This window comes from Zootoca vivipara, chromosome 16 (genome assembly GCF_965207765.1).
Source record: "Zootoca vivipara chromosome 16, rZooViv2.hap1.1, whole genome shotgun sequence".
Taxonomy (NCBI): domain Eukaryota; kingdom Metazoa; phylum Chordata; class Lepidosauria; order Squamata; family Lacertidae; genus Zootoca; species Zootoca vivipara.
In genome coordinates, this window is record NC_142599.1 from 39,052,703 (window position 1) to 39,080,450 (window position 27,748).

At 46.2% G+C, this 27,748-nt stretch overlaps 2 protein-coding genes and 1 long non-coding RNA gene across 4 annotated transcripts in view; 1 reads left to right on the forward strand and 2 right to left on the reverse strand.

The window, feature by feature from the left end:
• Positions 1 to 5,344: 5,344 nt before the first annotated feature.
• GOLPH3L (golgi phosphoprotein 3 like) lies at positions 5,345 to 18,578 on the forward strand. Of its 2 annotated transcripts, none has more exons than XM_088660035.1 (5): positions 5,345 to 5,561; positions 5,865 to 7,789; positions 16,046 to 16,177; positions 16,294 to 16,408; positions 17,550 to 18,578. In XM_088660035.1, the coding sequence occupies exons 2-5, from the start codon at positions 7,607 to 7,609 to the stop codon at positions 17,975 to 17,977; spliced, it is 858 nt and encodes a 285-aa protein (XP_088516161.1). In that variant the 5' UTR covers positions 5,345 to 5,561; positions 5,865 to 7,606; the 3' UTR covers positions 17,978 to 18,578. The 2 variants fall into 2 exon arrangements, with proteins under 2 accessions (XP_088516161.1, XP_034954869.2); XM_035098978.3 differs by having other exon boundaries at positions 7,591 to 7,789.
• On the reverse strand, positions 13,231 to 16,340 carry LOC148683211 (uncharacterized). The gene is made up of 2 exons (XR_015947553.1): positions 15,981 to 16,340; positions 13,231 to 13,865 (listed from the first exon to the last, which is right to left on the reverse strand). It is a non-coding gene; the product is annotated as an uncharacterized LOC148683211 (long non-coding RNA).
• A 2,402-nt stretch (positions 18,579 to 20,980) lies between the features above and the next one.
• LOC118075582 (hepatocyte nuclear factor 6-like) overlaps positions 20,981 to 27,748 on the reverse strand; it is a 29,149-nt gene continuing 22,381 nt past the window's right edge. The window contains exon 2 of the mRNA XM_088660034.1: positions 20,981 to 26,525. Within this exon, the coding sequence (XP_088516160.1) occupies positions 26,218 to 26,525 (308 nt within the window). The 3' untranslated portion in view covers positions 20,981 to 26,217. The remainder of the gene's footprint in view (positions 26,526 to 27,748) is intronic.

Sequence of the window (27,748 nt, forward strand, 5' to 3'; positions counted from 1 at the left end):
CAATTGGGGAAAATGCAGACTAAAATGTTGGCATATCTTAAGGGGTTCCTTTAAAACACACACACACACACACACACACACACACACACACACACACACAAGCTGAAGGAGAAATACGGATAACTAAATTTAGGATTGTGAAAAATGAGAAATTGGAATAGATAGATTCAAATTGTTTAGTCAATGAATCAAAGCTGAAGGGAGACTTCTAGGCAGCTAGTCTCCTGCTCAACGCACAAAATCCAGATAGCTGTCCAGCCTCTGTTCCCTCCAGCAAGGGAAAGTCCAATCTCTGCAAGTTGTAGCAAAATTTCAGGGGGTTCTAGGCACTCAGCCATTGTTGCATTTCTGTTGGGAAAATCGAGGCACAGCGGAGGCTAGGGTCTTTAAGAAATATGGCTTATTTTACACATCTTTATACCTGGACTCTATGATGTGCTGCAGAATATCATATCCCAATAGTGTCTCTTGTTGCACCTCAAAGTCTGCACTGAGAGTGAAAGTGCATACATCTGTTTGTGTATTATATTTGGCTATATATATATATATAATCAATTAAGTGTGTATATTAAAGAAGATTAACTATATTGAGAACACTTTAATTTACGATATGGGGATTTAATTGCAACCAAAGTGAGTTGCAGCCCACTTGGTCTGAGAGGCTGGACTGCCGTGACCTAGTCCCTCCCAAGGTGAGCTAAGCCTGCCAGGACAGCTTACTTTATGGTCTTCCCCCTCCTTGCATTAATTCGACTTAAGTATGTTGGTTACATATGAGGCTGGTTATCCCACACATTGTTTCTTTAGGCCAGTGATGGTGGCCCTTAAGGTATCTCTATCTGGCCCTCGGGACTCACCCCAAGCCACACACTATTCCCACACCTCATGCATAAGCTTGAAAGCTTTTCCTCAACCTGAATGTGCACCTGTGCAGCGGAAAACAAGATTTGGTCCTCATCTTTGTGACATTCTGTCTGTTAATCTGAAGCATCCTATTGCAAACCTATCCATGGACTCTGCGTCTTCTCTGGGGTGAAAGTTCCTTCAGCCTTTCCTCAGACTCCCTCGTTCCCTGACAGAGCTACAATTTCCAGAGTTCCCTGGGAAGAGGGATTGGTTGTTAAACCACTCTGTAAATTGTAGTTCTGTGAGGGAAATGGGGGGGGGGTCCTAACAACTCTCAGCACCCTTAATAAACTACAGTTCCCAGGATTATTTGGCTGGTGAAAGCCATGACTTTTAAAGATATTGGCGTCCGCCCTGAGGAACACCCTCCCATCAGATGTCAAAGAAATAAGCAACTATCTGACGTTTAGAAGACATCTGAAGGCAGCCCTGTTTAGGGAAGTTTTTTATGACTGATGTTTTAATGTATTTTTAATCTTCTGTTGGAAGCCGCCCAGATGGGCGGGGTATAAATTCTTCTTCTTCTTCTTCTTCTTCTTCTTCTTCTTCTTCTTCTTCTTCTTCTTCTTCTTCTTCTTCTTCTTCTTCTGTATAATAGCGCTTTATATGTACGGCACAGTTGTGGTCAATTTGGAGGGCCAGCGCCATCTCTGTCATCTCCTCAGCGGCCACAAAATTGTTATAATTGTTACCCGCCCTTCCCCAGCAAGTCCCAGGGCAGGTTGCAACAATTAAAAATTATGAAATTAAAAACAGTTCAGCCAAATTAAGGTCACAGGAACAGGGTGGGTCCTGAAAAACATGCCTCTCAAATGTGCCAAAGGCCTTGGTAAAGATGGCTTCCAGCAGCAACCAATAAGACAGTGAAGGAAGGGGTTGTCAATGAGGCCTTTCCTCTTTTCCCGCCTTTTAAAAAATAAACCTTAGCAGGCTTACCAGTCGTTCCCTCCCCTCACAGTGACAGCCCAGGCAGGCTGAAGGAAGGTGGCCAGTTCCCCTCTTTCTCTTTTATTGGCCCATAATGTGGCAAGAAGCCTATTTTGGTTTTAAGCGGTATATAAATTAATAAGCCATAAAACTGTAAAAGCTAAAGGGCTGCGCTGAGGCGCTGGCGTCTGAAGCACAGAAACAAAATGGAGAAGGGACAATGGCTCCCTGTTTCTTGGCCCGAGCAAGCAGCTCCTGAAACTAGGGGCCATTCCTTTCAGGAATAGATATCTTCTTCTTCTGTAAAGATTTTTTCATTTCATTTTATAACGTATATAAATTGGAGAGAACATTTATCATAACAGATGTAAACCAAACCAAACCCATAGAACAGGCATGTAGAAGAAGTGCAGTCACGTATGGATTAAGTAACAAAGTCCAGGTCGTGAAAGGAAAGGAAAATAATGGTCTCCGCATAAAGAAAGAAAGAAAGACGGTTTGCACTATTTGGCTGCCAAGTCTAGTTCCAGATTTGCCAGGCTTGTGACAATGGTTGTCTTGAAAATGATGGTTCTGCAGTATTAAGTGATAAAAGAACATCAAATCGTATTAAAAGTGCCTGGGGATTCTAGTCCTTGTCAAAATCTCAGCCGTTCATGAACTGTTTGAGGAACAAAGCATAAAGCGGGGGGGGGGGGGATCTCTGGATCATTAGACACCACACAATATCATATTTATTATATTTATATCCTGCCTTTCCTCCAAGGAGCTCAAAGTGGCATGCATTTTGTCTCTCTCCCCTCTTTATCCTCCACAACAACCCTGTGAGGTAGGACAGGCTGAGATACAGTGACTGGATCCCAAGGTCAGCCAGCTATCTTCATGGCCAAGGGGGGTTTTGAACCCAGGTCTCCCAGGCCCTAGTCAAAAGAGAAGAAAAGTTGCCCTGTTGGCATATCAAAAAGCAGTTTCAGAGGGACTGTCATGTCTGCTCCTCCTCAGACACGAAAATATAAATCCACAGTCTCTCAGGCCCAGCAGAAGTTCCTGAGGAGAAAAATTCGGCCACATTTCTGTATCCACTTATTGAGTGTTTTCTGTTATGGGTGACCTCAAAGTGACTTAAATTTATAACAAAAAATTTTTATACAGTACTGCGTAGAAATAATAAAATGGGATTATTCTCTCAAAGAAGCTCATGTCGGTATAAACGAAAGAGCCTCATCAGAAGGCTTTAAAATTCAAAAGGCTCTAATGGAGAGGGAAATGGAAGAGCAAATTATGGCCTTGTGTGTGTGTGTGTGTACACACACACAGGCCATCTTTTTGCATGTACAGTACTGTATAAGACGCCCCCATGTATAACACGCCTCCTATTTTTGAGGACTCCAAATAAAAAAACCCACCCCTCAGAACTACCCGTGTATAAGATGAGCCCCAATTTTAAACCTAGCCTTATACACGGAAAAATATGACACACACACACCTGTATGTGCAAGAAAAAACCAAGTATGTACAAGGCTTGCTAATTTGTCATTTTAAATGCCACTGTTTCATCCATGCCTTGTTAGATGGCTACTGTTTTATGCTTCAACACGTTTTTACACTTTCCTTTCTGAACTACTTTGGGCCTGACAGGCAATATAAAAATACCAAAATCCGTTAGAAAAAGAAAAGAGACCCGAGTTCAAATCTCCACTGCAGCTAAGAAATCCACTGGTGGAGCTTGACCTCCCATTTTATTACTGGGGAAAGGGGGTTCCCTGAAGCGGCAGAGAGCCACCGGGTTCTCCAAGACGGGTGAATGGGCATGAGAATAGCAAACGAGGAGGCAAATATATCAGGAAATCTAAATTTAACATATGCCCTGATGGGGTCTTGGCTAAAAGTCTCAAATAATTGCGTTTTCCTTGTTTGCAGTCTTTAAAGTGGGCACTGGAGAAGATGTTTTCCTAGGGACACAGCTGTCAGCCCAGCAGTCTTTCCAGAACAAGCAGATTATCTTGGGGAAATGTATCCCTGCGGCAGAAAGCAGATCAGGATCTACTGCGAGATCTCAGGGCCGCCCGCAAGTCAATCTGCAAGGGTCGCTGGGTGACCCCCAAGGGGTTCAACAAAAGCTTTTTTAAAACGGGTTTAAAATTGTTCCGCCCCATGTGGCACCGTGAGTGGCGGCGAGAGGCAGGATATAAATTTTATTATCAATAGAATAAAAAAGAAAATAAGAGACACCCACGTTCGCCCCAGTGAGGTGGCTTTAAATAAAGCAGAGAAGCGGTTAAACTGGGATTGCGAGATCCATTCTCCCATTTTGCATCCTAGAAGTTGGAAGGGCACCCCAAGGGCCATCCAGTCCAACCCCCTGCAATGCAGGAATCCCGGCTAAAAGAATCCCTGACGGGTGGCTTTAGCTGCTGGATCTTGAGGTTCAGGTGGAAGCAAAAGGAGATCTGTTGAGTCTGAAAGTCTGCCCTCTCCCGCCTTAACAGCTTTAGGGGTTTTGTTTTCAATATATGTCAATATAAACAGGGAAGGTTTATAAGGGAAGTATAAGCAGTAGCTGATTCGCTGGCATCCCCAGGTGAGCTGGGGATGTCCCCACATTTGAAACACCGAAACCAGCCCTTCATCAGAAGTGAAATTTTACTTTATTTTTTTAAGGGAAGGGCCAAAAGTCAGAAGGTCCTGGGTCCAATCACTTCTCCGTGTAGGGCTAGGAGAAAACCGCTTCCTTAAACCCTGGAAATCCGCTGCCAGTCAGTGTAGACCAGGCATCCCCAAACTGCGGCCCTCCAGATGTTTTGGCCTACAACTCCCATGATCCCTAGCTAACAGGACCAGTGGTTGGGGAAGATGGGAATTGTAGTCCAAAACATCTGGAGGGCCGAAGTTTGGGGATGCCTGGTGTAGACAATACGGAGCTAGACGGGCCAATGGTCTGACACGATACACAAGGAAAACAGGGACGGGATGGGTAGAAGAAAGGTGGACACAACATGCACCGAACGCGGCCTGCAAAACCTTCCATCCCATGCAAACTTGGTGAAGAGGAAAAAAGAGGGAAGGAGGGAGAAGCCGTCACTCCTTGCATTCGGAGAGGGGGGGGGGATTTACTCCCGAGTAATCTTGCGCAGGACCAAGATGCAAGAACAAAACAAAAACTAGCAATCCTTAACCCGGCATGCAAACATCTGCGCAAGCGCCTTAACACCTTTGCTTGGGCACACCTCCTTTTTTCCCGTGGTGCACACCAATGTTGTGTATGTGTGTGCAAAAAGACCATTGGTTCCTTGGCCTTGGAAAAGCCAGCCGCGCTCTCTCCCTCTCCATTGGTTTCCTCTGCTGTCGATCCCGTAAGCACCTCCCATCCTTTTTTTACTTAATTAATCGTGCCCCCCTCTTTTTTTGCAAGTTTGTCTGTTGAAACAAAGAGAGGCGTAAAACCCGCCTTTCCAAGGAGCCTATTGGTGAATTCCTTTGCAGCAGGTCTTTTCATTTGCCCTTTGCATACACACCAGGGTAGGTTTCCCAGGGAAACCAGGAAGCTGATGTGCTGGGGGTGTATTTTTTATCCTCCTTTCCCTTTCTCCTCCTCCCCCTTCCTTTTTGCCGATGAACCAGGAAGTAAAGTTTGCTCAGCTTAGGATTCCCCAGTTTTCCCATTAAGAAGCAAGCGAGCAACTTGAGTAATAGGTGGAGGAGGAGGGGAGAACAGGGCATTATTACAGGTGAGTCTGGGAAAGGACTTTCTAGGCGCGATCAAAGCCTTGGCACCCTTGGGTGCATAAAGGAACCCTCCCCCTTCGTTTTAATGTGTACATTTTCAGAGGTGGGGGAAGGCAGTGGGTTTCTGCCCCACATCTAGGAATTAAGAGGGGGAACCGTAATCCTGATTGTGGTGGTGCACCTGATAAATCTTGATTATGCTGCTTGTTTCCTTCGTTGTTTAGGCTACAAACCGCATTGAGTTTAACTTAACACCCTGTTTTAAAGGTGGTATAAAATGTAATCTCATAGCTGTTTCTTCTTAGAATGATCTGTTTGCAACGTGTTCAAGAGAGAGGTGTCTGCTTATGGTTCCAATCCCTTCCTTGCTTCTTCTGCCCCACGCCTCTGTTCCTTTTATATTTTTATTTAGTTAAGTAATTGTATTGGTTCTCATAAATGCATACCGAAATATAATCAGACAGCTAAACATAATCTGTACCTGTTTAACTGCAGTTTGAAACAGTAGAGGTTTGAGTCCTAGGCTAGGGCCTAGGGGAGGCCCCCAGCACTCAGCCATGAAACTTCCTGGGCAATCTTGGACAAAGTCGCCACCTCTCAGCGTGGCCTACTTCGCAGGGTTGTTGCCACAATAATACAAAGACTGGGGAGAGCTGCATAGGCCAGCTTGAGCATCATGAAGGGAAAGGTGACATCTCAATGCAGTAAAACTGAAGAATTTTTAAAGCATTTTTATTCCAGCTGGGTTTTTGATTGGATTTTGATTTTGTGATTAAGTGGTATGCAAATTGTTGCACTAAATTACATGTTATAAGTGTGAAGTTACACATGCACCACTCAGTTTAATTTGTGGGTCAGGAAAGGCTACATTTCTTTAGCTGTGGGAGGCACAGGATGTGGTGTTACCTACCCACCTCTTTCTAGTTTGTGCCAAGGAGAAGCAGTGGTTTTATGGTGAAATGGAAAGAAAAAACGGGCATGTGTGCAACCTTATGCTATCTCTGTTTACTCAGCAGTAGACGTCAGTATATACTTATCCCAGAAAGTTTGCAGCACTAACCCAACTTACCTGAGAGTAAGCCCCCTTCAATTCAATAAATGTTCTGAATAGGCACGGTTGTTCATTTATTTTATTTATTTATTGCATTTATATCCCACCATATTCCTCCAAGGAGCTCAAGGCTTCTCCCCCACCCCCACGAATCCCCATAACAACCCTTTGAGGCAGGTTAGGCTGAGAAACAGTACCTGTCCCCCAAGGTCACACGCAGCTTCATGGCCGAGTGGAGATTTGAACCCTGGTCTCTCCCAGGCCCTAGTCCAAGACTCTAACCACTGCACCACACTGGCTGGGTTAGGAGTGCAGCTTCGGTGTTTGTAAAATTGCTGCTTTAGATTATTATTATTTATATTGCCTGTCTCAAAGACTTAATAATTGCATATCCTTATGTTATCTTTGCTGCAGACAGTTAGGAATGCTGAAAAACGAGGGGTTTGCCTGAGGATGTTTTGCAAGACGGTGGTTTATTCCTGTGTCTGTTATTTGCTTTCAGTAGCTTTTGATATTGAATTTTAAATTTAGCTCATTTTAGCACAGACTGGCCACAACTCTCCAAGGTTTTGGACACTGTCAGCTGTACTTTTCCACTGGTTGAGCCTGGGACCTTCCACACACAAGTCAAATCTTCTGGCTTTGAGCTGCAGCCATTCCCCTAACCATGCAGTGAGATCCCAGCCCTCCTTGTTCTGAATACCTAAATACATAAGAATCTTTCTTATACCGAGTCAGACAATCAGTCCATCCAGCTCATTATTGTCTGCACTGACTGGCAGCGTGGGGTTTCAGAGAGAGAGTGTTTTCCAGCCCTACCTGGAGATGTTGGAGACTGAACCTGGGGTTTTCTGTTTGCAGAGCAGTTCCTCTGACCCTGAACTGTGGCCCTTCCCCTAGAAACCAGGAGCATCACAAAGAACTATTTGCAGGAGATACATATATTATATCTTTCCCCACTCTTCTCTCTCTGTTCCTAGGCACGACAGAGAGACCATGACGACGTTAATTCACCGGGGGCGGCGGGCAGATGTCGGGCGAAACGTTGACAAGCGGCTGGAGGGTGAGGAGGACTCCATACCAGACAAGACTTTGGGCGAGGAAGACTTCGGAGACTCCAAAGACATCCGCCTCACCCTCATGGAGGAGGTGCTGCTCCTCGGCTTGAAGGATAAAGAGGTACAAAAGCCTTGTTGTTGCATTGATTAACGGCCCTTCAGCAGGAGCTCCCAAGGAGGGTTACAACAATTTAAAATTCAGAATTAAAAACAGAGCAGATTGCATTTGCAGGAACAGGCCAGGCACATCTCAGGTGTCAAAGGCCAGGGTTAAGAGCTGCATCTTCAGCATTTGTCGAAAGCTGCATCGTGAAGATGCCAGGTGCACCCCGTTTTACCCTCGCAACCACCCTGCAAGGAAGGCTAGGTCACAAGACAGTAAGCAGCCCAGGGTCGCCCAGTGAGCCTTCTGGCTGAGTCAGAATTGGAACCCTGATCTCCCAGGTCCTAGTCAAGCACACTTAACTGCTATTGACTGGCAGAAGGTACCTCAGTGACTTCCTTAACTGCACAGTCAGCTGCAGATCTAGAGGAGAAGAAATCTGAGATTCCCTGGGGAAAACAAGCCAGCATGTATGTCCTGAGAAGGTTTTTATTACTATTTTATCTTATTTGTAGGATTTCTTGCCCACCCATTCACCATAAGGTCCCAGAGTGGTTTACAGCAATATGATATGCAATTATAAAGACAAATAAAACCACACTATCCAAAACAGGACAGTAGAAATTAAGCAAGACAGCTTGTCTGTCAAAGGTCAAGGTGGAGAGTTGTGTCTTCAGTATGCACCGCTTTCTCTTCTGCATGAGATTATTTATGGGGGAAGGGTTGTAGTTTAGTGGTACAGCTTCTGCTTGCATGTAGAAGGTCCCTGCTTCCATCCCTGGCATCTTCAGGTAGGGCTGGGAGAGACTTTTCGAAACCTTGGAGAACTGCTGCCAGTCAGTGTAGACAATGCTAAGGTAGGCAAACCAATAGCCTGACCCTGGATAAGGCAGCTTCCTTTTTAAAATTAGCCCCTTTCTTCAGAACCATGAAGACCAGAACCTTACAGTTCAGGGCAGTGGTAGAGGATCAGCTTTGATGGCAAAGCATCTGCTTCGCTTACAGAAGGATCCAGGTCCAATCCTGGCTAAACAGACCAGCGTCCTGACTTGGTATAAGGCAGTTTCTTATTTATTACATTTATATCCAACTTTTCCTTCAGTTAGCTCCCTCCTGTTTTTACCCACACCTGCACCCTATGAGGTCGGCTAGGATGAGAGATGCTGATGGGCCCTGTGCTGAGTGTGGTGTTAGAATCTGCATCTTCCCAGTTCTAGTCTGATACTCTGACCACTACACTGCACTGCCGTAGTGGTTAAGATAAGCCAGAGACATGTGGGCAGTTCTTGTATGAAATTTGAGGAGCCAGAGCGAAGACAGTGGAGGTGTGTGGCGAGAGCCAGATTGCCAGGGTTTACCGGTGGTGGGATTCAGTTGATTTGAACCTGTTTCTTATTGTGAGCAGAAAAGGCTGGGCATAAGAAGGGTCTGTATGCACATTGGCAAACATTTTGCCAGATTTTCTCCCCTTGTTCTGGCCCAGAATGTTGGATATCCTTTAGTCCCCTCCTCCATTATATCCCACCAGAAAAAAAGTTTCTTGATGGCTCCCCATTTATTATGGCATAAGATTTTGTGAGGTGCATGAAATTAGCAAAATATATGTGCAGTGTGTGTGAAAAGGCCATAAAATGTGATCCGTTCAATCTGAAAAGTTTTCATGTCTGCAGGGTAAGGACAGTGACCATCGATTCCAGTAGTTATTGGTGATAGAACAGATTCTCTTCATATTTATGTATTTGTGGTTGTTGATTTTAAAATAAATATCCTGTGTTATCTTGCCAAAACAACAACCCTGGGCAGCTGTCAAAATTCCAATGAAATAAATAATATTGTAAAGCAGAAATTCAAAACAGTAACTAATAAAACTCCAGAAGGTTGCCAAACAACACCAAGGAGACAACCAGCTACGCTCAATTAAAACCCGTTCCAAGTCAGAGAGGCTTGGTTTTGACAGTGTCCATAAACGGATCGAATCAAGCTTGTGGGCAGATTCTAGTTCTGACAACATAGCTGTGATTTGTGCATTACAAGGGATTGGAATAAATGACCCTTGGGATCCCTTCCAGCTCTACCATTCTATGATACTGTGATTTTTCGCAAAGGTTCTAACTGACTTTGCCAGGACTCTTTTCCTTCTTTCCTTTAGAAGAAATTTATTAGTGTCCGTGGGCAGTGTCCAAGATGGAGTAGGAGGACTGCATTTTAAAACCAGTTCTGGACTGACCCAACTGGTATCTTTACCATTTATACATTGCTTTCAGTGCTCTTCCTTTTTTGCAGAAAATCCTCTGTCCAAAGGTGTGTCAGTCCTGCACCTGGGCAGTCCTTGGTTAGTAATTATGGAGGTAAACCAGTTTGGAATTGCTCATTTGCACAGCTTTTCTATAGACACTTGTCGAAGCTTTTGCCACTGATCAAGTCTAGTAACATACACTTCCCACATCAAAAGAGGGTGGAAGTTAGGAGGCATATCATAGGATCACTGCTGCCCAGGACTAGTTTTCAGAACTGCTAGACCATTGGAGCTCTTGTCATGCAGTTGCCAAACTAATGTTATATTGTACTGAGATATTTGTAGTGAGCGAGAGAGAACCTTTGTCTTGACTGAGTTCACAATAAATAGAAGCCAGTTTGGTGAAAAACGAGTACATGTTAGGTTTTTAGAGCCTGCCAGAATCTAAGAAGAGCCCTGCAGCTGGATGAGGCCAGAGGGGGCCCATCTAGTCCTGCTTCCTAATCTCACAGCGGCCAATACAGCAAAGAACCTAAGAATCTAGATAGACTGCCCTTGGACCTGGAGGTCCCATAAGCACACTGAAAGAGACCTGCTGAATCTGGTCAATCCCCCATCTAGTCCAGTATCCTGTTCTCACAGTAGCCAACCGAATAACTATAGAGAATCCAGCAAGCGGGACCTGAGTGCAACAGCAACTCTCTTCACTTGTTTCCCTGTGGAACACCCTCCCATCAGATGTCAAAGAAATAAACAACTATATGACATTTAGAAGACATCTGAAGGCAGCCCTGTTTAGGGAGGTTTTTAATGACTGATGTTTTAATGTATTTAATTTATTTTTAATCTTTTGTTGGAAGCCGCCCAGATGGGAAACCCAGCCAGATGGGCAGGGTAGAAATAATAAATTATTATTATTATTTCCCAGCAACTGGTATTCAGAAGCCTGCTGCCTCCAACCCTAGCGCAGAGAAAAGCCGACGTGGCCAGTAGCCTGCTGATTGTCTTCTCCCCCTCTTTAATCCTCTTTTCCAAGTTGGTGACCATCACTGCTACTTGTGACACCATGTGGACCTTGCTGGTTCGTGCCTTGGCTGCACACGAATTGACTTCCCTTCCCTTGTCCCGTTTAGAAGGATGGCAAGTTCTGATTGTTTTTTAAAGCTGCACCCCTGTCTTTGGAGTCCCTGTCTTGGCGTGCAGACATAGGGTACAATACCTGTATAAGCAGTGCAAGGAGAAGGGGGAGGGAATAAGCTCTGTCAGGGAAAGCTGCATTTGCTTGCTAGTCCAGACAGACATCACTAGCCTAGATTACAATATTATCCTGATGTGTTCTGTAAGTGACTCCTTGTCCTTTGGGGAACCCTTTTAAATTGAGTCATGGCATCAGGACTCCAGCTGCACCTGTCTTGTGACTCTCTTTCCCCCAGGGCATGAACTGTAGGAACTGATTTGCATGCTTATGCTGCATGAGTATATTGTAGGTGGTTGACTTCCGCTGTTGGGAAGGGCCATAGTTTAATGGTAGAGGATCTGCCTTGCAAACAGAAGGTCCCAGGTTCAATCCCCGGCGGCATTTCCAGGTAGGGCTGGGAGGGACTCCTGCCAGAAATCCTGGAGGGCTGTTCTACTCAGCATAGAAATATTTAGCTGGATGGACCCAACTATCTGACTCAGAATAAGGCAGCTTCCTCCGTTCCTAGGAGCTGGCCCAGGTTGTCTTACAACAGCACATTTAACAGCATCAAACCCCCACTTTTTTTTTTTTGCAATGGTGCAGGGACAGTAGCCCAGGGCACCCATCACACTTAAGCATAGTTAACATTAGCCACAGTTGGATGTTTTTAAATCTTGGTTAAGCTCCCTGACATGGAGCCAGGGAAGCTGACACAACCGTGGCTTGTTTAGTACAAATTAATTCCTAACCTGGTTTGCAAGTTTGCTCCAGCCCATTTCACCAGCTGGTTTGTGGCCAGTCCTTAATTCTCAGTGTAGGTATATTGACACAACATTTCACCATGGTTAGTGAAACAAACCATGGTTTTAAGTGTTAATGGTCTCATTTTTCACAAAGCACTGGGCCTAAACTGTGGCTTAGCAAGGGTGCATAGGAGAAATTTGTACCCACCCCTGTTACTGCCGTGCCACCAGGAAGCAAAGCAACTGAAATCATGTTCCCAGCTAAATCCCAAATGCTTGAGGGAGTGTAAACTTCTTTATTGTCCTCTCAAACAGGTTCAAGGAGGAACACAGATAGCTTTGTGGCTGCAGCCAAAAGGGCTTTGGGTGATTTCCAAAGCTGCCTCCCTAGATTTGACAGGCACCCTCCTTGCTGAACTTCAGGCATGAACAAAAATTTCCTTATTTGAGCAGGCATCTTAAGGAAGTTTTGTAGCTTTTAGGATGAATTTTAATTGTTCTTATTCTCTTTTTTATTATCTACACTGCTTAGAGGTTCTTAATTTTAAGTCGTATATAAATATCTGAAATAAATAAATAAACTAAGTTGTATGCTAGGTGAACCCTGAGTGTGGTTGACATCATAGTAGAAGTTTTATTGTCCTTCTAGGGTCACAGAGCAGTGTTTAACCCCTTTCTTATACTTGCAACAAACCTTTGAGGTAGACTAGGCACCAAGATAGTGACTTAGCCTGACGATTAAGGCAAGATGTGCTTATTCACTGCACCTGCATGAGCTGTGGGACAATTGAAATGTGTTATGCCAGGGTCTGCCAATGTTGTTGCTGAGCCACATCCCCCTTCAGCTGCATCAGCCAGGGATGATGGGAGTTGTAGTCCAGCATCACCTAGAGGGTCCCTTGTTGGCTACCCCCGTGTTAATCAATCATTGATCCATTTTGACTGGGCTGCAGACACACATTCATTTAAAGTGCATGACTTCCCCCAAAGAAACCTGGAAACTGTGGTTTGTTAATGATGATGTGAATTGTAGCTCAGTCAGGGGTAAACTACCATTCCCCCAATTCTTTTTTGGGGGGGGGCAGATCCATATGGGGGCTACACAGCCTAAATGTGATTCACTTTGCAGCTGCAGCTGGAGAGAGAAGTGGGGCTCAGGCACCCCCAGAAGAGCTGGAGTGATTTGGAAGAGTGGCACTTCTGCATTTGATTTAAAGCCCTGGTCTTGCCGGAACTCTTGATCCGTGTTTGTTTTTCCCGTTCAGTGGTTTGACTCAGACTGGTTCTTCAACTTTATTTCCTCTGCTGGGGCGAGGCATCATTCCGGGAGTTTAACTTACTGACTTTACATCTAAGAGTTGAAGCACCTGTATCAGTGTGGCTGGGGGCCATTTTTTTTTAAAAAAAAAGACTTTGGAATTATCCTTGGTCCACTTTGTTTGCTGTCAGAGTCTGTGGGTCCTTAGCATGCATACTTGTAGGTACACTCCAATAAAATGAACAAGTTTTATGGCCAAAGTGAAATAGATTTGGGTGGAGTGCAATTTGATTTCTGTGCTTTTCAGGCCTATTCTGAACTGGTCTGTTGCAAGAATGCAGGTTGTAAAGTTGTAATTTGAACTATCATTCTTGAAATTTAGAATGCCAGTGTCAGAATTAATATCTCAAATTCCAAAGCTTTTTTTTAGGTTTTTGATTTCCACAATAAATCTTTAATTGAGGCATACCTTTCAGGTCTTAAGTAACATGATATTGAGTTTTTTGTGGTGTTGCACAACCACAGAGTAGAACTGTTGAAATTAATGGACATGATTAATGGAAATTAATGGACATTGCTTCATTGATTTCACTGGGTCTTTTCTGAATAGTTGGATGCAGCCCATCATCATTCCTTATAGCCCACCCTTATAAAGAGTGTAGGACAGCCAGCAGCATCTAAAAATGCAAAATTGAAAAAAGAAAAGTCATAATCTAAAATACATGGGTGAGACAATGATATCCATAGTGCTACTTTTACTATGCCCCCAAACAGCTGCAAAAGTAAATAGGTCTTGAGGGGACAGCTGAATTTGTACAGAGACATGTATGTGTGACATTTTCCTAGTTTTGTTACTAGAAATCTGAATTTTAGCTTTTCAATTGAGGCACCAAGTTCCATAAAAACCACATCCAGTGTGACTCCTTTCAATGAGGACTAGAAACTTGCTCTGACCCCAGAATGGAAGCTGAGCCTGTCACAGTCAGAAATTCTGCACTGACATTGAACATACACAGCCTCCTTCTTTGAGAAGACACTCCCAAGAAGTTTCTCTGTGATACCTTGAACTGTTGAAATTGAGCCTAATCCGCAGCCACTGATGTCACAGAATTTGTTTGCATAAGAAATAAAACTCCTGAACTTAAGGCTGCTCTCTGTATCCTTGTGAAACGTCAAGAAAGGTCATGGGTGGAAAAGAGACTTTCTTTGGTCTTTCCAATTACACTCTTATCCGGCATGTTCTGCTATGAGGAAGTGGAGGGTTGTTTTTTTAAAGGTAAATAAAGGCCTGATTCTAGCTGTTAATAGGCTTTTAAAATGCCACACTTTTTTCTTTTTTTCTTTTTGCCTAGGCTGAAACAAGCAATGTAGCTGTTGAAATAATGGGCTGGGTGTTTGCATAGGAAGCACTGCCTTCCATCTGGCAGGCTGCAGCTCCTTTTGGGCTCAGCACTTCCTCTCCTTTTTCTATAAAGGAAGACTGAGTTGTTCTTCAACTTGGAACAGCTTCATCAAAAGTTAATCCCTAACTGGTAGAAGTTTGGATCGGAGCAGTGGGGGGGGGGCGGTGTCTCTGGCTGTCACTGGAAATCCCCCCCCCCCCGTCTACACTTGGGTGATCAGGTGACATGATAGAAGTGTATAAAATTATGCGTGGAATCCCCACCCCCTCTTGTAACACTAAGAAGCAAAGGACATCCAATGAAGCTATATGTTGGAGGATTCAGGGCAGATTAACAGAAGGACTTCTTCACACAGTACATAGTTAAACTATGGAACTCACTTATACAGGAAGCTGTGACAACCACCAACCTAGATGGGTTTAGAAAAGGATTAGATAAATTCCTGGAGGAGAACAAGGCTATCAGTGGCTACTGTCCACAGTGACTGTACTCTCCCTCCACTGCTGGAGGCAGTGATGCTTCTAAAAACCAGTTGCTGGAAGCCGTAGGAGGGGAGACAGTGCTCTTGCACACGGGTCCTGCTTGCTGGTTTCCCTTTGGGGCATCTGGTTGGCCACTGTGAGAACAGGAGGCTGGACTAGATGGGCCCTTGGCCAGATCCAGCACACTCGTCTTATGCTCTTGGAATACTCTTTGAAATAGACCTAAGTTAGCTATATCTGATGCTTTTTAAACATTGCTCTGAGTTGTTAAACTTTGGATACAGCCCAAAACTTTTATCCCATCTGTTTTGTGAAAGAGACAAAACAGCAGCATAAAACAAGCATCACCATCCCCACCTGTAGTGGTGCTGTTGCGGCTACTCTTGAGTAAAGATGCCCGAGTCCGCTCTGTCTTTAAGAGTTTTATTGTGCATGGTATTTATAGTGCAGAGATAGCAGAAAACAGGACCTCTCAGTCACTCACAGAATCTGGGAGTGGACGTTCCCCGCTGTGGGACCAGCATAAAAGCTTGGGCACCCTGAAACGCCTCATCCCGACCTTATGTTTGGTGGCATGCCTTAATTCGGGCGCCGGAAATGGCTGCGTGTTCCCCTCCACCTGTTGGTCAGGGCGTTGCAAAGGCTCTCCAACATCACTGAGCCCTGACACCTCCATCCCACTAACTTCCTGATTCCCCTCACCTGACCCCGCAGCTGCTGCTCTCACTGGGCGAAGTGCTGGTCAGCAGGAGGGGGGGAGGTTCCCTGTAGGAAGGTCCCCTGACATCACCCTTCCAAAAAAAACTCCACTCAAATTCATTAATGACAGCCTTGACTAATAATCCTGTCTTTGGTCACCTCTAAAGTCTGTGACTTGCACCAAACCACCAGCTCTTTATGGCCTGACCTTGCAGTTTTTTGCATGCCTCTTCCTGGGTCTTTGCTGATGTCCATTTCTGATGTCCTCCTCAGGGCTACACATCCTTCTGGAACGACTGCATCTCCTCCGGCCTCCGGGGCGGCATCCTCATTGAGCTGGCAATGAGGGGAAGGATACAGCTGGAGCCACAGACTATGAGGAAAAAACGACTGCTGGACCGGAAGGTGAAGGGTTTTTCCTGTTCCCTGGCCTCCCTAAGGCTGTTCGTTGGGGCCTGTTTTAATGCGCCTTTGGGAGCTTGGCAGAAGTCTTTGTCTTTCGCTTTCTTTCTGCCTTCTAGGTCCTCCTAAAGTCAGATGCCCCGACAGGAGACGTCCTCCTAGACGAGACGCTGCGGCACCTCAAAGCCACCGAACCTGCTGAGACAGTGCAGACGTGGATTGAGTTGCTGACGGGTGAGGGCGGAAATGTTTCTGAGCACTGTAGGACTACTAAGCCTTTGGGGCTTCTATAGATTCCTTCTCATTTTAAGAACTTACATGCCTCTTATAACAGAATCTCTAAGTTGTTGACACTGTATATATTAGTAAAATCACAAACAAAGTCAGTACAGTACATGATACTCAGGTAAATAGGAATCCAGTAAAACATTAAGCAAAATATTAGGAACACTGAAATTATGCCTGTGGGCTGCTACAGTGCTCTGAAGAAAATAGCAGAGTGACCTGTGTTCAAACCCTAAACTGTGGTTAATCCCCTAAGTATTGCCTTTTGAAACAAGCCAGCTTCACAACCTATCGCCTTCTCCCCCTCCCTCCAATAACGTGGACATGGACGTAACCTTTTTTTGCAGGCTGAGAGCCACATTCCCTGTAGGCTGTCTTCCAGGGTCCAGGTGCAAATAGTGAAATGCAAAAGTGGATGGCACTGTAGGCTACATTCTAGTCTCTTCCTCCAGGTGAGCAAGAGACCCTGTCACGGTTCAAGGACACATCCCAAGCAAAAGCACTTGAGGAGGATGCGAAGCAAGGGCAGTGACTGGTTTGGTCTGGGGATAGTCCCAAGGGCTGGAATAGAGAAGCCTCAGGGGCCACAGTTAGCCCCCAGACATGTTCCACCACCACCACCCCCGCTGCCAAAACTTGATGGGCATAAGGTGTTAGTGCAAAATTCTGTAGCTAAAGTACAACCACCTCTCGACCAAGTTTGTATTATAGGTCATATTTTGTAGATTATTGTAATATGAACCTGAGCAAATCATAGGTTGAAAGACATTCCCATACCTATGTAAATCCCTAAAATTAAATAAATGAATTTGTTTGTTTTAAAAAACAACAATCTGTAGCTAGAGTGAACTAAAACAGTGAGGACTAGAATTTTTGTTTTATTTTTAAGGTAAAATATGTAGCACAGTAACTGAGCATCTGCTTTGAACACAGAAGGGCCCAGCTCAATCTCTGGCTTCTCTTGGTGCAGCTGGGAGACACTTCCTCTCAGAACCTAGCAGGCCACTGCCAGCCAGAGTAGACCACGGCGAGCTAGATGGGCCCTCAAGGTTCTGACCTTGTTGCTGACACTCTTCCTCGCCTCCCACAGGTGAGACCTGGAACCCCTTCAAGCTGCAGTACCAGCTCCGCAACGTCCGGGAGCGGATCGCCAAGAACCTTGTGGAGAAGGGGATCCTGACGACTGAGAAGCAGAACTTCCTCCTCTTCGACATGACCACCCACCCGGTCACCAACACCACGGAAAAGCAGCGCTTGGTGAAGAAGCTGCAAGAGAGCGTCCTGGACCGGTGGGTCAATGATCCCCACCGTATGGACAGGCGGACCTTAGCCCTGCTGGTCCTGGCGCACGCCTCTGATGTGCTGGAGAACGTCTTCACCAGCCTGGTCGACGAGAAATACGATGTGGCCATGAACCGGTCCAAGGACCTCATGGACAGAGACCCTGAGGCGGAAGCGGCCAAGGCGGGGGGCTCAGAGATGATCTGGGCTGTGCTGGCAGCCTTCAACAAGTCCTAAAAGGCTCCCGAGTTGGGCAAGGCTGTTCTGAGTGGGTTTGACCCTAGTTTCCTCTTTAGGACTGAACCTTTTCCGTTCTGTGGAATCTTCCCATGCTCCTTAGCGGTGGGCATTGGTGACTTGCTGCGCCCATAGCCGCCACCACAGATGTTGGGCATGGCAGGCGACATTCTGTTACAGGAACGCCTATATCTTCACCACCACCTCCTCTTCCTCGGATTCGGGGACTTGTTAGGTTGCAAGAACAAGCAAAGAAGTTTGTGGGCCGTTTTCTCCTTCCCCCTGGAAACACCCCACCCGTTCCATTCTCCCCTCCCCCCAGTTTAAAATGAAGGTCTGTGTCTGCTAGAAGTGGAGTGAGCCCCCTCTCTCGTTTATTTCAAACTTTTTTGTCTCCCTCCCCCCCCCCTGCTGTTTTAGGGAACAAATTACGATGTGCATTTGGGATTTTTGTTTTGTTCCATTTTTTTCCTCTGTGTGTTAAATCTTATAATCCCATGTTTTGCCCTGTCTCGTTTTTTCGACCCAGTTTTTCCCTTGTGCTGTTTATTCCTTGTATTCTGCTGGAAAAAACAACATTACAGCACAAATCTCTATGCAATCTCTTGTGTGTTATTTTTTCCCCATGCTTTTGATTCTCAGGGTTCCACTTCCTTCTCAGTGGCAATTTGTTTGTAAAGTAGGCAGAGGATGCCCATAAACTGGTGATGTTCTGTGTGTTCTGGGCTAATGAAAAGCCAAGTGTTGGATCAAGACTTAGTTGCAGCATTGAAATCAATGAAATTTTAACTGAGCAGATTTGCATGATTTCTTTATATAATTTTATTCTGTTTTTGATTGTTGCATAATGGAGCCCCTTCCCTTAACCAGCCTTCCCAAAGCCAGGCCCCCTTCAGATATTTTGATCTCCCGCAATCCCTGGCTCTGCTGCCTTTGCTTGGTGGGAGTTGTAGTTCAAAACACCTAGAGCGGCACCACGCTGGTAAACCATGACCTATGCTCTTAAAATCTTCAGTTGTCTTCCTGGCTTCTGAGACTTTTAGGTGTTGCCCATACGCTATAGATCATGTTTTCATGGCTATAAGATCTAGAAGCTTGGTTTTGTTTTTTAAATGAAACCAGACATTCCAGCCAAATGAGCATACTGATTTGGCAACACAGCATGGTACGTGCAGTGTTGCTGATATTGCATCTCATGTTGGCCAAGTACTGTAAGAATTGTATTGGACTAAACGGGCCTTTGTTCTGACCCTATAGTGCTTTTAGAGAATCAGAGAACTGTAGAGTTGGGAAGGGATCCCAAGGGTCCTTTAGTCCAGCTCCCTGCAATGCAGGATCTTTGGATGTGATGTGTGAGTGTGCCTCTTGTTAAGCAGCTCCCTGGGGAGAGTTCTGTACTCACAAGTGCAGGTTTAGGAGCCTTGAACCACTTGTTGGAATAAAGTGTGCGAAGCTGCTCCAGGCAGGGTGAAGCTGTTGGTCTGCCGTTCCCAGAGTCCTTTCTGAATTGCCACAGGTCTCCGGGGTCTTGGGCGCATCCTTCCCAAGATCCTTTCATCTGCAATGTGTGTCCTGCGCCCAATGAGCTGTGACCTGTTCCCCAAAGTTGGGGAAAGTTTCCTCCACAGCTGGAGGTAACAATGCTTGTGAATCACAGTTGCTGGAAACCGCAGGAGGAGGGTGTGCTCTTGCACTCAGGTGTTGTGCTTGCAGGTTCTCCACGGGCATCTGGCTGCCCGCTGTGAGAACAGGATGCTGGCCTAGGTGGGCCACAGGCCTCATCTTGCAGGCTCTCCTTAGGATGAACCAAAAGCAGCTGCCTGAAGAGAGAATCCGATCCAACCATTGTTCTATCTTCCATGGCCTGGGATGTGGCTCTTGAACAGAGGAGCTATTTCCTGGTCCAGCTAACAGAGATCCTATTTAATAGGCCATGCCTAGGAGCCTTCTGCAATCCAAGCATGTGCTCTGCTATGGAGCTGTGCTTACCCACACCCTGCTGGTGCAGAGAGAGGGCCAACCCTCACAGAAAGAAGGCTGCTGCAAGCTTTAGTTGAAATTACCAGTGAGTTGCCAAAATAACCCATTAATGTTCCAAGCCTAGGCTGCTGTTTTGGTTGGGTATATTGTGACAGGTGCAGTGGACACTCCATGCCAGGATTAGCCATTGTGGTTACATCTGGATGGTTTGGACTCCAATTCCCATTAGCCCAATGACCTGGGATGATGGGAGTTGTAGTTTAGCATCACCTGGAGGTACCTCATTGGCTACCCCTGCTCTGTGCAATGGCATTGCTTGCTGGGCATGTATTATGCCAGTTCTTAAGGACCAGCACTGGTTGGCGCTGTGGAGAGCTCTGAATGACGTGGCCCCCAAATACCTGAAGGAGCACCTCCTCCTAGGTCCACCTGCCCAGGTGTTAAGTTGCCAGCAGGGCCTCCACTATTTTGTGAAGTTTGTGGGGTGACAGGGCATGAGAGGGTCTTTCTGGTGGTGACTTTCCAGATTGTGGAATGCCCTTCCCTCTGGCCCCATCGTTTCTTGTACTTTTTGACGTTGGGTCACGATTTTCACCTTTCTGCTCCTTTGAAACGATGGAAGGTGAGACATGATGCAATTGTAGTGTACCTTGGGGCAGCAGGGTGAATGACAGGCTATATATATATAAAAAATAAATGGCTGTGCTTTGGGTCGTTGTCTTTCAGTGGGACTTGAGAACTTGTGTCACCCCCAGATACTGTAGGCCTTTATCTCCCCTCAGGCTAGGGGATTGCAAGTTACCGGTAGGTGAGTTTTTCGGTGGAAATTTTCTGTTGGGAATTCCACCTAGCAGTTTGACTGCCTTGCGAAAGGAATTTCCTCCCTTTTTGAGATTTTATAAGGATGCATTTTTAAAAATGCAGGTGCTTCTATTGAGAAAAAAAAAAAAACACACACACACACACACATATACACACTTTCCCCCTCTCCCCATTAAATGTAAAGCACTGCATTGTATTTCAATTCAGGACGTTTACTTTTTGTGAATTAACATTTCACCACAAACAGGTACAGGATGAGGTATCCAAGAAGAAGGAAAAGAAAAGAAAAACCTTTGGTATAAAATGTACAGCTTCTTTCTTTCTTTTTCCTTTTCATTTTCTTGTTTACAGGCTAAAAAAGCGACTTTGGTTTTCTCTCTTTTTAAGTTAGCTCGGTCGACAAACAAAGAAGAAACATTCAATTTATTAATATATAGTAATGCACTGCTTTGATTAAAAACATGACCACGTCACTCAGCTTACACCGGCCAGGGAGCGGGGAGGGGAGGGGAGAAGAAAGGGCTTATGGGAAATGTATTGGCGTTTGTTAGGTTGCCATCTTTTTCCTTCCTTCAGACAAAACTTAACTTCTCCTGTGCCTTTCTGAAAGAAAGCCTGGAACTCAGAAATTGAGGCAGGTGAAATTTCTCTTTGTCTGGAAAAGCTGCTCTGGTGCTTTGTCTGCACAGGAGCAATCGCCAAATTTGAAAAGATGGCAAAATTATTTGCAGGGTTGCCATTTTTTAAACAAAGCTTCCTTTTTTTCCCTTTTCCTTTTTGCCAAGTTGGGGGTCTTTTTCTTCTTCTTTAAAATGAAGACATTATTGTGCAGGGTCTGGATTTTTTAATATATGTAATTAAGGTTTCCTAGTTTGCAGCTGTCTGCTTTTTGGAAGCAGGGAGCTTTTAAACATCGAAAGAGATTATCAAAACCAGAAGGCACCCTCTGAGGTCCCAGAGCTCCGAACCAGGGTCAGGCTATAGGAAACTTTGATGTAGAGGAGGATTAACTAGTGGAGCAGTCAAACAATGGAACAAACTGATTCCGAGAAAGTGTCCTTTTGCCATTTCAAAGTCTTGATTCTCAGAGCTGTGTCTCTTAGAATCACGGGAATCAGAATTGTGGAGTTGGGAAGGGGTCCCAAGGGTCATCTAGCCCAACCCCCTGAAGTGCAGGAATCACAGCTAAAGAATCCCTGCTGGATGGCGGCCCAACCTCTTGCCTTGATGTGACAATGTTTGGTTTCTCTGACTAGGCCAGCGTCACACCCCTGTCTCCTGCACTCAAGGTGTTGTGCATGAAGCGCAATTGTAAGTTTACTAAAATGCCACAGGCATCACCCTGTCTCCAGAATCCATCTGGCCACCCAGTGTGCTTTGTGTTTTGAAGATAATGCTGGCGTGTGGTAGGAGGGAAAGGGGGCAGCTTTGCAACATCAGTGAGACGTCAAAGAAAATCTCCTGCCTGTATCCGCTCCCTTATCTGCCGCATCGTAAAGGTAGTTTTTATTGCAGTCACCTGTCATGCAGGTCTGCCCGTCAAATTCCACTGGCTCACCCACAACCTAAAACCAATATGGTATTTGTGTATCCACTGTAATGCTTTGTTAGCAAAGGCTATATTCGCATGCATTTAAAGCACTCTTGATACCGTTTTAAAGTGTCATGGCTTCCCCAAAGAATCTTGGGAACTGTCGTTTAAGAGTGCGGGAGAGCAGTTAGGAGAAATCACAGAGCTGCAATTCTCAGAGTGGTTGAATGATCAATCCCTCTTCACAGGGAACTCAGGGAATTGTAGCTCTCTGAGGTGGATGGGGAGGGGAGGGGAGGTTTCCCTAGCAACTACCAGTATGCTTAAAACTACAGCTCCCAGGATCCTTTGGGCGCAGCAGCGGCTGTTTCAAGTGCCGCAATACTGCTTTCAACATGTGGTGTGACTGTGGCCTTGCTTGAATTGGTAGATTTTGTCAGAGCAGCTGGCTTGGGAGCTGGAGGCAGGACCAGCCCAAGACTCTTCCTTTTTGGTGCCTGAGGCGATGGGCCAAGAGGGTGCCCTCCCTCTATGCTATGTGCAGGAGCCACCTGGACTCAGGCCTCCTCCATCGCACCTGAGGATACACACAACTCTGTCCCCCGTTGCCTTGCTGCTTCTTTCCCCACTGCAATTGCCAACTGAGACCTCTGCTCCATGATAGGACCGGGAAAACCAGTAAATTTTTACACACACAATAAAACCCCAAAATTGACACAAAGTGGAAAGTGTGCAGATTGCATAAACATCTTTCGATGGGATGACCTGGGCTGCGCTCTGTTTTGTTTCTTCCTAAATCACAGAGCTGCTAAATTTTGGAACAGGGACAGGTGGACAAAACATCGCTGTGGCTTGCTTTTTTTTAAGAGAAAAACTTTTGTGGCTCAGCATCTGTTCAGAAGGACCTTCCAGCTCCTAACCCTGTGGCATAAATACTTAAAGTGCATTTATTTCTTCTCGACAGCACCTGCACGGATCGTGGTAGCGGGGAAAGGGGGTTCGGGTTGTGTCGTGGCAAATTCAGGGATGTGGTCGTTCCCTCGCAGCAGGAAGGCTGTCTCCCTCTCTGCCCGGCGCAAGCTGAGAGTATCTGACACAAAACAGAGTAACTTTTTTCCTCTTTTTTTTTTTTTTTTGAGAAGCCATGCAAAAAATAGATAGAAATATATCTATGTCACGACACACGCGCCCACCTTACCCACGCACCCTCAAAACACATGCTCACCCACGCGGACGCACAAAAGACTTCCTTTGCAAAACGAAACAAACAAACAAAAATCATCTTTGGTATCATTTTCGGTGCAAGAGACAAAGTGAGGTAGAAGTTTCTTTTTGTTCCCCCCGCCCCCCCACCCTCGCCAGCAATTTTGTCAAATTTCGGACAGTGGGAACACCCAATAGGGAAACAGGGAGGAGGAGGAGGCAGTGACCTGTTCTGGCAGGAAGGGGAGGAGCTATTCCCCAGGAATATGTTGTCATATCAGCAGCCAATCGGAGAAAAGCAAAAGCCGCTTATGGCAATTTCACCTAGGAGGGCTTCCAAAGCTAAAATAGTTTCATTTGGTGTGGCCCACAAAAAGGGTTGAAAATGCATCCCCTACATTACTTGAGGAATCCTTAAGACGGACGGCAGGCCTTTTTCCACCTGAGGGGCCGCATTCTACTCTTGCCGACCTTCCGGGGGCCGCATGCCAATAGTGTCCAGAAGCAAAAGTGGGTGGAACAACGGATGTAAATGACTTTGTACAGCTGGCGAGTTTCTGCACACCCTCTCCCAGCCCTCTGTACTGGAGAGAGCAGAGGTGGCCAGGAGAGGCCTCTGAGGGCCACACAGAAAGGCCTGGAGGGCCCCACCTGCCCCACCCAGGCCTGAGGTTTCCCACCCCACCTTACAGATAAAGGCAGGTGGGTCTTGGGTGTCAGCTTCTGGAAAAACCTGGGGAAACTGCTCTCAAACTGTGCCAAGGCGTGTTGTGAGAGAGAACAGCTCTTGTTGTGCATAAAATAATGAAACAAAAGTTCCCTCGTCTGTAGTGGGGCAGGCACACCTGGAAACTTCAGCTCAGTCCTGGATCCTGGAGGTCTGGCCACCTGACTAGTGACGGAAGGCCCCCCCGCCCCGCCCCCCAGGTTGTAAACAAGGCCCAAGTCAAAACTGAGAAGAACCAGACATTCTGGTTTGCGGGGGGGGGGGGGAGGTGGGTCTGATGGTACAAACACAAATAATCCATTCCAACTAAGTTGCAATGCAGGAATCGCAGCTGAAGAATCGCTGGCAGTCCTCAGCTTGCCGGCCCAAGAATTTACTTTCGAAATCACCTGAAGAAGGGGGGACACCCTTTCTGTGTAAGTTACAGTCATTCCTCGGTTTAAGTACGCTTCAGTTTGAGTACTTTCAGTTTAAGTACAGTACTCCGCGGACCCGTCTGAAATGGATTAATCCACTTTCCATTACTTTCAATGGGAAAGTTCGCTTCAGGTTAAGTACGCTTCGGGTTAGGTACAGACTTCCGGAACCATTTGTGTACTTAAACCGAGGAACCACTGTACAAACTGCTGGTACTGTATTGGCTTGCCCCCTGCTGGTCCAAAGAGGCAAAAGCCAGACCCCTAACTCGCCCAGGGATGCTACGGGTGTCAGGCGCCTACAAGGCTGTTCTTCTCTCTCAACACGCCATCTGGGAACGAACACTTTGAACATGCTTTGAATCAGAAATGCTTCAGCGGGGGCCCTATCAAAGTGGATCATTGGTAAGGCTCTCGGTTCTTATCACCCCCTCCTGCCCCAGTTTGCCCACATTAGTAGCAGCTATGCTAATTGCCACACCTTGACGTATTTTGCTGGCAGATCAAGCTGCTCTTCAAAGGCACAGGTATGGGCAGGGCAGGGTTGCCATATTTCAAAAAGTGAAAATCCAGACATTGTTTTTTGAGATTTGCAAAATCTCAAAATAGAGGACATTACAGCAATTTCCTTCGGGACATTCCATCCCGGCTACGTCCAGGAAATTCTGGACATATGGCAACCCTAGGTTTTTCCTGGTCAATGGATGGCCTTTATCACCAGCCTGACAAAACTGGGGGGGGGGGCACCTCATTTTCTGTGCCTTGAAGTGCCCTGCCCATTTTGGGTGCTGGCTCCGCCCACTCCTGGCAGCAACTGTGCCCACCGCAAGCACGCGGCCCCCAAGAGATCACCCCAGGGGCAATGTGGCCCTCGACCGAAAACATGGTTCTCTCCCCTTGTATTGAGAGGGAGGCTTTTAATTCAACCCCTCTTGGTTAGCCTGGGATTTGGTACGTGGTATCCCCCCCCCCCAAGATGTGTAACATATTAGTTCAGTTTCCTGGCCTGCCTTCCCACGGTGGTGGCAACTAAGGATGCTCCCATCTTTTTAAGCGTTGCCGCTTTCCCACTGAAAGAGAAAGATGGAAAATAACCAAGTCTCTTCCCTCCCCCCCACACTTCTCTTTTCCCTCTCGCCACCAGATGGCGCTGCCTCCTCAATAGGAACAACACAGAACAAGGTCTTGGGGGGGGGGAACATACGCAGAAAGTCTTTGGAATAGCCTTGACCATAGATGCCGTCCTTTGCCCGGGAGACACCTTCCTCGCTCTCCGCCGTCCTGGTTTTTGCCTTAACCCTCTTTTTAGGTCGCAAAAAGGTTTGCTCTCGTTTAGGATCCGGCTAGTTTTTGCAGCGAGGTCAGATCCAGAGAGGAATGAAACCGCTAAGTCATATCCCCACCACCACCCCCATCCTGGTTTTTTCCCCCTTTAGCGCATTGGCCAAGCGCCCTTCCGCCGTTTTGTCTCTTGGCCAAGTGCCATCCTTCCATCTTTGGTGTAACGGAGGGTCGGGTACGCGGGGGCTGGAAGGTGCAAAAGGGACTGGCGCGAGGCCCGTTACGCTTTGGTGCAGGTGACGGCCGAGGAGGGGTTGGTGGCATGGCCCCCTGAGGATGGGGAGCGGCCCTCCTCCATCCACTTGTCCAGACTGCGCCTCCGGGCGTTCATGAAGAAGTTGCTGACGGTGGACAGCTCCAGGCCCAGCTGCTGCGCGATGGTGATCTGAAGGTCTTTGGAAGGGCGCTGGTTCTCATGAAAGATGGCGTGGAGCGTGCGGCGCTGGATGTCCGTGAAGACCAGCCGGTGGCGCTTAGGGACGTGGTTTCGGTCGGCTTTGCCTTGATCTTGCTCTTTCCTTTTGCAGGCTGGTGGGAGGCAGCAAAACAGAGAAGAAAAGAGAAAATGAGAATGCGTTTGTGATGCACCACAGGTAGAGGAAGCCGCCTTATGCTGGGCCAGATCATTCGGTCCTCTAGCTCAACGTGGCCCTTGAGGCCTTTTTTGGCCTCCCCCACCCCTACAGACCTTCCCAAAACCAGGTAAGTGAGCTGCTGGGCTTGGGAAAGATGGTCTGATGGCTCTGGCAAGGTCCTAGAGTCCTCCCAACTCCTTCCCAAAGCCCAGTTAGCGCTTTCCCAGCTTTGGGAAGGAGGTGGAGGGGCTCGAGGACCCTGCTAGAGCCTCGTGCAGGGCCAGATCAAGACCTACAGAGGCCCTAAGCACTTAAAAGATTTTTGGTGGCACCTTTTACCATGTGGTGGAATTGTAAAGGAATAAAGGAATTCTGGGAAATGATATACAGTATAATGAAGTGGGGGGAAATGTTTAAAATAAGCCTTTTTGTTAGGAATTGTAGGTGCAGAGATACCAAAGGAACAGAAAAGACTGTTTATGTATGCCACAACAGCTGCAAGGATATTGCTTGCCCAGTGTTGTAAAGACGACAAGGTCCCTAGCAGAGATTAAACTATTGGATTATGCAGATATGGCAAGAATGACTTGGGAAATCAGAAACCAGGAGGATCAAAACTTCAACAAAGAGCGGGAGGAATTTATATTATATTTGACAGACCACTGTAAACATTTGAACTCTTTGGCAGGTCTTAAATAACTCTTGTAATGTTACATAAACTTTGGATACAATGGAGGACTGAAAAATTAGGAGGATTTATAGCAGGCATAGGCAAACTCGGCCCTCCAGATGTTTTGGGACTACAACTCCCATAATCCCTGACCACTGGTCCTGTTAGCTAGGGATGATGGGAATTGCAATCCCAAAACATCTGGAGGGCCGAGTTTGCCTGTGCCTGATTTATAGTATGCAGCTGAAAAGGTTAGCCAATGATCCCACAGAAGGAAGTTTAGAGATTCGGAAGAATCTCATGTGATCTCTATTATTTGTGATTTTGAGTGTGAATGAATGTGTAAAACCAAATAAAAATCATTTCAAAAATAAATAAATAAAAGTTTTTGGTGGCTCGATATATATCTAATTCAAAACAGAAACAATAATGAACCGTAAGCTAAAATTTTATTTTTTGAAACAAAACAAAACCTACAGTGAGATGGAAAATAATGTTTTGTATAC